The following is an 11239-nucleotide window of genomic DNA, read 5'->3' on the forward strand; positions in this document are numbered from 1 at the left end:
AAGAGTGCAAGTATGTATGTGCATATTAAGGTGTAAATAAAAATAAAATAAAAATAACAACAACAACAAACAATAGGAGAGTGCAAAAATGCAATAAATGTATATAATCTGATATGTTAAGTGTAGGTAACTATGAACATGTACAGTGTTTACAGTGTTTAATTCACAAAGGAACTAGCAAGCGGTGACTTGTTGTAAAGCCGTATTGCTGTCGGCAGGAATGTTCTCCTGTAACGGTCCTTGGTGCAGCGGAGCGTGAGGAACCTCTTGGAGAAAGTGCTGCTCTGGCCCTGCAGCAGGTGGTAGAGAGGGTGGTCCAGGTTGTCCAATATGGACAAAAGTTTCTTCAGCGTCCTCCTCTCCACCACCTGCTCCAGAAACTCCTGCTTGCAGCCGATGATGGAGCAGACCTTCTTCACTAGCTTGTTAAGTCTGTTGGCGTCACCGGCTCCAGTGCTGCTCCCCAGCAGACGATGGAGAAGTACAGGGCGCTGGACACCACCGACTGGTGGAACATCTCCAGCATCTTGCTGCACACATTGAAGGATCGAAGCTTCCTCAGGAAAAAGAGTCGACTCATCCCCTTCTTGTAGACAGCGTTGATGTTGGCCTTCCAGTTCAGTCGGCTGTCGATGGAAACACCAGGTACCTGTACTCCTCCACTATGTGATGGAGACACCAGGTACCTGTACTCCTCCACCATGTGATGAGACACCAGGTACCTGTACTCCTCCACCATGTGATGAGACACCAGGTACCTGTACTCCTCCACTATGTGATGAGACACCAGGTACCTGTACTCCTCCACCATGTGATGAGACACCAGGTACCTGTACTCCTCCACTATGTGATGGAGACACCAGGTACCTGTACTCCTCCATGTGATGAGACACCAGGTACCTGTACTCCTCCACTGTGTCCACGTCCTCTCCCAGAACACTCAGAGGACTCGGAGCTGTTGTCTTCCTCCTGAAGTCGACCACCATCTCTCTGGTCTTGGCCACGTTCAGAAGCAGGTGATTCTCACCGGCCCACTCCACAAAGTCACTCACCACTGCCCTGTCCTCCTCCTCCCGTCCATCCCTAATACACCCGACCACCGCAGAGTCATCAGAGAACTTCTGCAGATGGCATGACTCTGTGTTGTACTGGAAGTCAGTGGTGTACAGGGTGAACAGGAAGGGAGACAGAACAGTTCCCTGTGGGGCTCCAGCATCACTGACCACCGTCCCAGACAGCACATTCTGACAAACTGTGGTCTGCCTGTGAGGTAGTCAGTGATCCAGGAGACGGTGGACGAGTCTACCCCCACCACCCGCAGCTTCTCACCCAGTAGCAGAATAAATCAGAACGAGGTCTGCAAACTAAAAGTGGCCTACAGGTCGTATCTAACAGGAAGTAGCTATTTCCTTTGTATTCTTTAAAGGCAGCTGAAAACTGTCCGACTTGACTGCTGATTTTTGTCAACAGCCATTGCTACTTTGAAATAATAAAAAAAATATATATATATAATTCTTTATTCAATGTACAATTTCACAAATTGTCAATAAGAAACGGGAAATAAATGTAAATACATTACATTTACAGATAATACAAAAATATAGCAAAACAAAAAGCATAAAATGCATTAAAAAAAAAATTCATATCGACTTTTATTTTGAAAACACTCACCGGAAGCGTGTGTCTGTGCCGGCTGCGCGCGACGCCCCGCCGGCTTGGAAACAAAACCCGGGTGTTTCTGCCGGGCGGCCGTTGTCCGATCAGCTGCTGGGCTTCGACGCTACTGTCACTTCCGGTTGTAATCCAGCGGGTCTCGAGTCCAACATGGAGGGCAGGAAACGACCGTTGGAGGTTCTGACCCCCGAGGGAGGCTTCAAAACGCCGGAGAAGACAGCGCCACAGCCCCGGCGGCCGGACCCGGACCACACGCGATGGGGAGTGGAGCAGACGTGTCGGTACCTGCGGGCAGAAGGGCTCGCGGAGTGGGAGCCCGCGTTCAGAGGTGGGTCTGGTTCCTGGGTCTGGATCCCGGGACTGGTTCTGGATCCCGGGTCTGGTTCTGGATCCCGGGTCTGGATCCTGGTCGATGCAGAGTTACTTTATTTATTTACTGCTGCAGCAGCATTCATGAGTCCTGGTAAAGCAAGAAAATGTCAAAAGAAATGCACAATGTATACAAAAGATAGGATGGAATGATGAGGAAAATGCACAATATAAACAAACAAATTACATAAAATTATTTTTATATATATACAGGTAAAAGCCAGTAAATTAGAATATTTTGAAAAACTTGATTTATTTCAGTAATTGCAATCTGTGTGGGTGTAAAACAACCCCAGCAGGTCGATCAGCAGGGGGGAGGGTTGTGGATAATAATAATAATAATAATTAATCCCTTATTAGTCCCACAGTGGGGACATTTATTCTATGCATTTAAACCTGGAACAATCACTGCTCTGGGACAGGAGAAACCTCAAGCCGACTCGTCCTCATCCTTTTCCTCCTCGTGTTATATTCATGACGTTCATTTATGCTGAGTTTGAAATAATGAATATGCTTTAAAAAGAAAGACGAGCAAAATACAAGCAGGCATACATACAGGCATCTACATGAATGTTTATTCTTTTAATCAAACTTTTGTCTCATTCATGAGTCATTTAAGGTTTACTGTATGCTTTGTATTCTCATTGTTAGTTTAAAGCGATACCTATATAAAAAATAATGTATGAGCTGTAATTCATATGTATCTCACAACATCAATTTGTAAGTAATCCAGGTAATCATGAACCAGGAAGTGTGAAAACCAGCTGTTTATTTATTCACGTGACCTCCGTAGTTATTTGAACTCAAACCACAATCTTTTCTCAATCCTAACTCCGTAGTTTTGTTGTCTAAACCCTAACTAAGCTATTTATTGTCAAGATGGAAGTTTATTTTGAAAAGACTGTATGCGCATAACGAGTGTAAACTGACGCGTGTTGCTACACTTTTGCATTTTCTTTGTAAGCTATCCTACGAACCGTTGTGTTCTGGGTTCGTTGCTCATGATCTACTTATAAGAACATTGTTTGGGTCGGGGCCCCTTTGTCATGTTTTACTCGTCTTTGAGTCGTTAGCGGTTCAAAGTACTTTTACTTTTGATACCTTTTTGTTTGCGTCACGGAATGGTTTTGTGTAAGACAATATTTTCACGGACCGGCTTTCATGGTGTGGCCGATAAATGATGTAATAAAATGATACGACCGGCATAAAGACAATAATAAAGTGCATTAAAATACAACTCACTATTACGCCGAATTAATGGCAGCCCTGAGCTTGTTTCTCTGCAACGAGCCGGCTAGCTAGATGCTAGCAGTTTTGAACATAGATCAAGTATATACAGGTAAAAGCCAGTGAATTAGAATATTTTGAAAAACTTGATTTATTTCAGTAATTGCATTCAAAAGGTGTAACTTGTACATTATATTTATTCATTGCACAGAGACTGATGCATTCAAATGTTTATTTCATTTAATTTTGATGATTTGAAGTGGCAACAAATGAAAATCCAAAATTCCGTGTGTCACAAAATTAGAATATTACTTAAGGCTGATACAAAAAAGGGATTTTTAGAAATGTTGGCCAACTGAAGAGTATGAAAATGAAAAATATGAGCATGTACAATACTCAATACTTGGTTGGAGCTCCTTTTGCCTCAATTACTGCGTTAATGCGGCGTGGCATGGAGTCCATGAGTTTCTGGCACTGCTCAGGTGTTATGAGAGCCCAGGTTGCTCTATATATGTGTGTATATATGTGTGTATATATATATGTGTGTGTGTATATATATATATATATATATATATATATATATATATATATATATAGTATAATAAGATAAATGCACAATACATTTGAATAATAATATTAAATGAACTAAGCAAGCAAACAAAACCATAATGCAACGATGATGCGGTGTGCGCAAACACACCACGGCAATTCTCAGAACCTCCCCGACAACTTCCTTTTTCTCATCACAGTGTTTGTGTGAAAAGTCAGTTTGTGTGACACGCACACGCGCACGCACACGCACACGCACACGCACTCACACGCACGCATCACAACATTGATCACTTTGCTCTTCTCGTCCAGAGCAAAAGATCACCGGCGTCGGGCTGCAGTACCTCAGAGACGCTGACCTGGAGAAGATGGGCTTACAGTAAGTGTCACCTGGTCCCTTAGGGGCCACGCCTGGAACCTGGTCCCTTAGGGGCCACGCCTGGAACCTGGTCCCTTAGGGGCCACGCCTGGAACCTGGTCCCTTAGGGGCCACGCCTGGAACCTGGTCCCTAAAGGGCCACGCCTTGAACCTTGATCCCTTAGGGGCCACGCCTTGAACCTTGGTCCCTTACGGGCCACGCCTGGAACCTTGATCCCTTAGGGGCCACGCCTGGAACCTTGGTCCCTTACGGGCCACGCCTTGAACCCTGGCCCCTTAGGGGCCACGCCTGGATCCCTGGTCCCTTAGGGGCCACGCCTTGAACCCTGGTCCCTTAGGGGCCACGCCTGGATCCCTGGTCCCTTAGGGGCCACGCCTGGAACCCTGGTCCCTTAGGGGCCACGCCTGGAACCCTGGTCCCTTAGGGGCCACGCCTGGAACCCTGGTCCCTTTGGGGCCACGCCTTGAACCCTGGTCCCTTAGGGGCCACGCCTGGAACCCTGGTCCTCTAGGGGCCACGCCTTGAACCCTGGTCCCTTAGGGGCCACACCTTGATCCCTGTTCCCTTAGGGGCCACGTCTGGAACCTTGATCCCTTAGGGGCCATGCCTTGATCCCTGGTCCCTTAGGGGCCACGCCTTTCTGTCTCCCCTTCATTTATTTATTTATTCATTGATTATTTTAATTTGTTTACGTCCAGGTGCCTCGGTGACCGTCTGAGAGTTCAGCACAGCCTCGGGAAGCTGTGGCAGAGGGAGGCGGAGCCTAACAAGGTAACTGCACCTGAAGGCCTCAGGAGGGAGAGAGGGGGAGGGAGGGAGAGAGGGGGAGAGGGGGAGAGAGATCAATCACACATCAATCACACTTTTTAAATTTCCAGTTTAATGACATTTTCTTTCCTGCCTCGCATCTGTTTAAAACCTGTGTTCACATCCCACTCCCCATGTCTCCCTTATTCTAATGGAACCTCCTACGTGTTCCTAACCCTTACCCTCAAGCCCTTCTGTAGCCGGTTGGTTCCCCTCCCGGTTCCCTCGGTCGGGCTCCAGTCTCTCACCGCTGTGTTTTCTGCCAGGTGTTCAACGACCCCATCCACGGCCACGTGGAGCTGCACCCCCTGCTGGTGCGCATCGTCGACACGCCTCAGTTCCAGAGGCTGCGGCGCATCAAGCAGCTGGGAGGCTGCTACTTCGTGTTCCCCGGGGCGTCCCACAACCGCTTCGAGCACAGCATCGGGTAGGTCCTCGCCTACTGGGGTGTGTGTGTGTCAGTCAGTGAGAGTGTGTGTCTTTTATTTCTTTATATTCATTTTTAAGACTCATAAAGCTTCCAAATTCACCAAGAGATGCGTTTACTGACTTGTTTAAAATCCGAGAACTAAACGTTAAAAACTCATCTCTGGGGTTAAGGACTCTTTCCTGCAGCACTTTATTTGAAAGTTGCTAACATTGTGTTTTTAGTTTTTTTTTAAACGCTTTAGTTGCACAACTTTATTGTGACATCCATCCACAGCAGAGCAACTGTGGAGGAAACACCCGTTTATGAGACATGTGGCAATATTCTCTACAAGAGCTGATGTGGCAGAACATTAAATTGCTGAATATTATTTTATTGTCTGTCTTCGTTTGGAATTATCTCATTGCAAGAAGCTCTGTAACGCACAGAAACTGAATTTGGTGACGTTGCTCACGTTGTTAACGTTGCTCCCTCTCTGCAGGGTGGGCTACCTGGCGGGTCGCCTGGTTCAGGCTCTGGACCAGCGGCAGCCGGAGCTCCTCATCTCCCACAGAGACGTCCTCTGTGTGCAGATCGCCGGACTCTGCCACGACCTGGGTGAGTCCTGACCCTGGTCTGACCCTGGTCTGACCCTGGTCTAGCTCTGGTCTAACCCTGGTACCTGGTCTGACCCTGGTCTGACCCTGGTCTGACCCTGGTACCTGGTCTGACCCTGGTCTGACCCTGGTCTGACCCTGGTCTGACCCTGGTACCTGGTCTGACCCTGGTCTAGCTCTGGTCTAACCCTGCTCTCTGGTCTAACTCTGGTCTAACCCTGCTCCTTGGTCTAAACTGTTCTCTCCCTCTGCAGGACACGGGCCCTTCTCCCACATGTTTGACAACATGTTCATCCCCAAAGCGCGTCCAGGAATCACCTGGAAGGTGAGACGATGGGATTCAGTTTGTCGTTTGCAGTTCAGAGTCAAACTTTTTTTTGAGCACATCTTGGGTTAGTTTATTTCCTGCTAGTTTTTCGTTGTCTCCGGTGGGAACATGCAAAGGACCTGGTGGAGTCTCCTCGTGGTCTTCCTCGTGGTCTTCCTCGTGGTCCCCCTCGTGGTCTTCCTCGTGGTCCCCCTCGTGGTCCCCCCTCGTGGTCTTCCTCGTGGTCTTCCTCGTGGTCTTCCTCGTGGTCCCCCCTGTGGTCTTCCTCGTGGTCTTCCTCGTGGTCTTCCTCGTGGTCCCCCTCGTGGTCTTCCTCGTGGTCCCCCTCGTGGTCTTCCTCGTGGTCTTCCTCGTGGTCTTCCTCGTGGTCTTCCTCGTGGTCCCCCCTCGTGGTCCCCCCTCGTGGTCCCCCCTCGTGGTCCCCCCTGTGGTCTTCCACGTGGTCTTCCACGTGGTCCTCCTCGTGGTCCTCCTCGTGGTCTTCCTCGTGGTCTTCCTTGTGGTCCCCCTCGTGGTCCCCCCTCGTGGTCCCCCCTCGTGGTCTTCCTCGTGGTCTTCCTCGTGGTCCCCCTCGTGGTCCCCCCTTGTGGTCCCTCCTCGTGGTCTTCCTCGTGGTCCCCCTCGTGGTCCCCCTCGTGGTCCCCCTCGTGGTCCCTCCTCGTGGTCCCCCTCGTGGTCCCCCTCGTGGTCCCCCTCGTGGTCTTCCTCGTGGTCCCCCTCGTGGTCTTCCTCGTGGTCTTCCACGTGGTCTTCCTCGTGGTCTTCCTCGTGGTCTTCCTCGTGGTCCCCCTCGTGGTCCCCCTCGTGGTCTTCCTCGTGGTCCCCCTCGTGGTCTTCCTCGTGGTCTTCCTCGTGGTCTTCCTCGTGGTCCCCCTCGTGGTCTTCCTCGTGGTCTTCCTCGTGGTCCCCCTCGTGGTCCCCCTCGTGGTCCCCTCGTGGTCCCCCTCGTGGTCTTCCTCGTGGTCCCCCTCAAGGTCTTCCTCGTGGTCCCCCTCGTGGTCCCCCTCGTGGTCCTCCTCGTGTTTGGCAGTTGAGGAGAAGCAAACGCACCTTTTTTCTTTATTTATTGATTCCCAACCCTCTGCGTTCTGCCCGTCATCCCAGCTGGTAGAATAGACGTTTCCTCTCGCCGCGCCTCAAGTCGTCTGTAACTTCCTCCTCGTGCCCGACTGCGAGGTCACCGTTCGCTCCACTTTCATTCTTACTTGAATTGCTTTTTCTTTCCCGCTCCGCCACACGCTGTGAAGCTTAATTATGTTTATTTGCAGTCGTCATCAATGTCATTTGACATCATATCACGGCTGATAAGACGCTGGCGCCGCGCGGCCTCAGTGTTATCAGCCCGACCCTGAGATAAGACGAGCGTTAACATCGATGTTGTGTTTCAGCTGAGATAAGCACTTTCTGAGAGTCATGAGGCCTCGGGGCTTTCAAATGAAAAACATGGCCGCCCGTTGCTGAAGCCAGTGTGTGTGTGTGTGTGGTTTTGTGCGTGTGTGTTTTTGTGTGTGTCTGTGTGTGTGTGTGTTTTTGTGTGCGTGTTTTCATGCGTGTGTTTTTGTGCGTGGGTGTTTTTTCGTTGTGTTTTGTGTGTGTGTGTGTGGTTTTGTGCGTGTCTGTGTGTTTTTGTGCATGTGTATTTTTTGTGTGTGCGTGTCTTTGTGTGTTTTTGTGTGCGTTTGTTTTTGTGTGTGTGTGTCTGTGTTTTTGTGCGCGTGCGTGTCTTTGTGTGCGTGTCTTTGTGTGTTTTTGTGTGCGTTTGTTTTTGTGTGTGTGTGTCTGTGTTTTTGTGCGCGTGCGTGTCTTTGTGTGCGTGTTTTTGTGTGTGTGTCTGTGTTTTCGTGCGTGTGTGTTTTGTGTGCGTGTGTGTGTGTGTCTGTGTTTTTTGTGCGTGTGTTTTTGTGTGCGTGTCTGTGTTTTTGTGTGTGTGTGCGTGTGTGTGTGTGGTTTTGTGCGTGTCTGTGTTTTTGTGCATGTGTATTTTTTGTGTGTGCGTGTCTTTGTGTGTTTTTGTGTGCGTTTGTTTTTCTGTGTGTGTGTCTGTGTTTTTGTGCGTGTGTGTTTTTGTGCGCGTGCGTGTTTTTGTGCGCGTGCGTGTTTTTGTGTGTGTGTGTCTGTGTTTTCGTGCGTGTGTGTTTTGTGTGTGTGTGTCTGTGTTTTTTGTGCGTGTGTTTTTGTGTGCGTGTCTGTGTTTTTGTGCGTGTGTGTGTGTGGTTTTGTGCGTGTGTGGTTTTTTGTTTGTGTTTTTGTGCGTGTCTGTGTCTGTGTGTCTGTGTGTTTTGTGTGCGTGTGTGTTTTTGTCCGTGTCTGTGTGTTTTTGTGTGTGCGTGTGTGTTTTTGTGTGCGTGTTTTCGTGTGTGTGTGTTTTGTGTGCGTGTGTGTGTGTGGTTTTGTGCGTGTTTGGTTTTTTTTGTTTGTGTTTTTGTGCGTGTGTGTGTGTGTGTGTGTGTGTGTGTGTGTGTCTTTATATTACCTCTGACATACAGACTGATTAGCCTAATAATAATAATAACTTGTGCGTGTGTTGCAGCACGAGAAGGCCTCTCTCGACATGTTCGACTACCTGGTGGCCGACAACCAGCTGAAGCCGGTGATGGAGCAGCACGGCTTGGTGCTGCCGGAGGACCTGGACTTCATCAAGGAGCAGATCGCCGGCCCGGAGGACTCGGAGGCGGCTCGGTGCCGGAAGGTAGCCGCCAAATAAGCGTCAACCAAACCAAACCACTAGTATCTCTCAGAGAGCCATTTTGTTTTTACGTCCTTCTCTGTTGATGCTTGTTCACCTCGTGCATACGAGGTGAACAAGCATCAACAGAGAAGGACGTAAAAACAAAATGGTGAGTAAATGTTAAAATGGTTGCGTCCACAAAGCCGTCTCTTGACGTCGTCCGTCTTCTCCGCAGTGGCCCTACAGAGGCCGACCGGAAGACAAGTCCTTCCTCTACGAGATCGTGGCCAACAAGCGGAGCGGCATCGACGTGGACAAGTGGGACTACTTCGCCAGGTAACCGCTAAGGTTAAGTACTTACGGAAACTACGGCAATGTGCCGCGGCAACCGTACGGTTTAATAAGTAACCGTACGGGCTTGTGGGAGTCCTTTTTAAAAAAAAGAATCCTTATAAACCCCCTATTAGTACCTGTAAAGTCTATTTTTTTTCTTCTGCCAGCGCACATTTCTCAGTCCTGAAGCCTTCCTGGTCCGCCCACGTTTCTAAAACCGCGTCTTACAGCAAGTGCGGAAGCTGATGGACATTTTGGTACCCAGCATGCCCAAATCGGCCAATGTTTTGCCATAAAATTAAATTTTTCGACACAGTTTTTGGACTGAAACTGCTTCCTAACACGCCAATGCTTTGTTTTATTGTGATTTGTTGGGTTTTGTTGCAGATTCCGATTCTTTAGGTCCTAATCTTTCCAAAATGGTGTCTTATTAGTCCATTGTGTCCACATTAAAATGGTTATTTCAAGGCCTGGAAAAGTCCTTGGAAAAAAAAAATCCCAAAAGTTTAGTAAAAGTCATGTAAATGTGTTATATTCATGTGTTAATTTACGTCGAGTTTGAAATAATGAATATGCTTTTAAAAGAAAGACGCTCTAAATATAAGCAGGCATACATACAGGCATCTATATAAATGTTTATTCTTTTAATCAAACTATTGTCTCATTCATTTGTGTCATTTAAGGTTTACTGTATGCTTTGTATTGTCATTGTTAGTTTAAATACTACATTTACTCACTTTTTACTGTTTACACCCAGATTTCACTAAATGTTTGTCATGGACATCTGGTTTAAAATCATGGAAAAGTCATGAAACCCATTGGTCAGAATGTATGAACCCTGTTTTCCCGTCTACCGCCTCTTCCCCCTCAGGGACTGCTACCACCTGGGCATCCAGAACAACTTTGACTATCGCCGCTTCCTGAAGTTTGCCCGAGTGTGTGAGGTGGACGGGCAGAAGCGCATCTGCACAAGAGACAAGGTGCAGACTTTGATCAGCTTTTATCCCCCAAAACCCATCAGTGTGTTTTCTTAAAAAGAATTTGCTCCTTTTTTAAGTGACCCCTGCAGGGTCGGTCTTTCGTAAAGTGAATCGTTGACCAACATGAGAGGGACTATTTTTTTCTAACCCTATCCAGCTATAGTTGTTGGGGAAAACCTAGGTTATCAGTGACCTTTCCTTTGCTGGGATACAGTTCCTTTATAGAAGTAAACACTTTTGTGTTAGTAAAGCCCTTCAAGGGACGGGTGTGGCCGATGTCCCGAACAAAATAAACCATGAACGCAACATGTGTGGACCTGTAACCGTTGTAACTCTCTGCCCAGGAGGTGAACAACCTGTACGACATGTTCCACATGAGGAACTGTCTGCACCGCAGAGCCTACCAGCACAAAGTGGGCAACATCATAGAGACCATGTGAGTAGCGCGTCGTTGGGCTCGTGGTCTTCGCTTCACGATTCTCCCTCTCGCATTTGTCATGCAGCTCCCCAAAAATTATTATGTTTTAAAAAGTGATGATGTGATTTCTTTTCAGGATCACGGAGGCCTTTTTAAAAGCAGACAAGCACTTTGAGGTCGAAGGCTCGGGAGGAAAGATGTTCACTCTCTCCACAGCCATAGACGACATGGAGGCCTACAGCAAGCTGACAGGTCTGTAGAAACTGAGAGTTACGAGCTACAAGCTACGTGGTAGGAGCTAGGAGCTACGATCTACAAGCTATGTGCTACAAGCTAGGAGCTACAATCTACACTCTACGAGCTACAAGCTACATGTTACGAGCTACGATCTACAAGCTACGTGCTAGGAGCTACGCTCTACAAGCTATGTGCTACAAGCTACAATCTACGTGCTACGATCTACCACCTACGAGCTATGTGTTA

General features: G+C 48.1%; 1 protein-coding gene across 1 annotated transcript in view; it reads left to right on the plus strand.

The window, feature by feature from the left end:
- Window positions 1-1824: 1824 nt before the first annotated feature.
- LOC306743512 (deoxynucleoside triphosphate triphosphohydrolase SAMHD1-like) overlaps window positions 1825-11239 on the plus strand; it is a gene marked incomplete at its 5' end in the record, with an annotated part of 15213 nt that continues 5798 nt past the window's right edge. The window contains 11 exons of the mRNA XM_079226028.1: window positions 1825-2002; window positions 4132-4198; window positions 4898-4970; window positions 5273-5433; window positions 5915-6030; window positions 6284-6354; window positions 8888-9046; window positions 9261-9361; window positions 10230-10338; window positions 10683-10774; window positions 10893-11008. Coding sequence (XP_079082154.1) covers window positions 1825-2002; window positions 4132-4198; window positions 4898-4970; window positions 5273-5433; window positions 5915-6030; window positions 6284-6354; window positions 8888-9046; window positions 9261-9361; window positions 10230-10338; window positions 10683-10774; window positions 10893-11008 — 1243 coding nt within the window. The remainder of the gene's footprint in view (window positions 2003-4131; window positions 4199-4897; window positions 4971-5272; window positions 5434-5914; window positions 6031-6283; window positions 6355-8887; window positions 9047-9260; window positions 9362-10229; window positions 10339-10682; window positions 10775-10892; window positions 11009-11239) is intronic.

Source organism: Taurulus bubalis (genome assembly GCF_910589615.1).
Source record: "Taurulus bubalis genome assembly, chromosome: 11".
Taxonomy (NCBI): Eukaryota; Metazoa; Chordata; class Actinopteri; order Perciformes; family Cottidae; genus Taurulus; species Taurulus bubalis.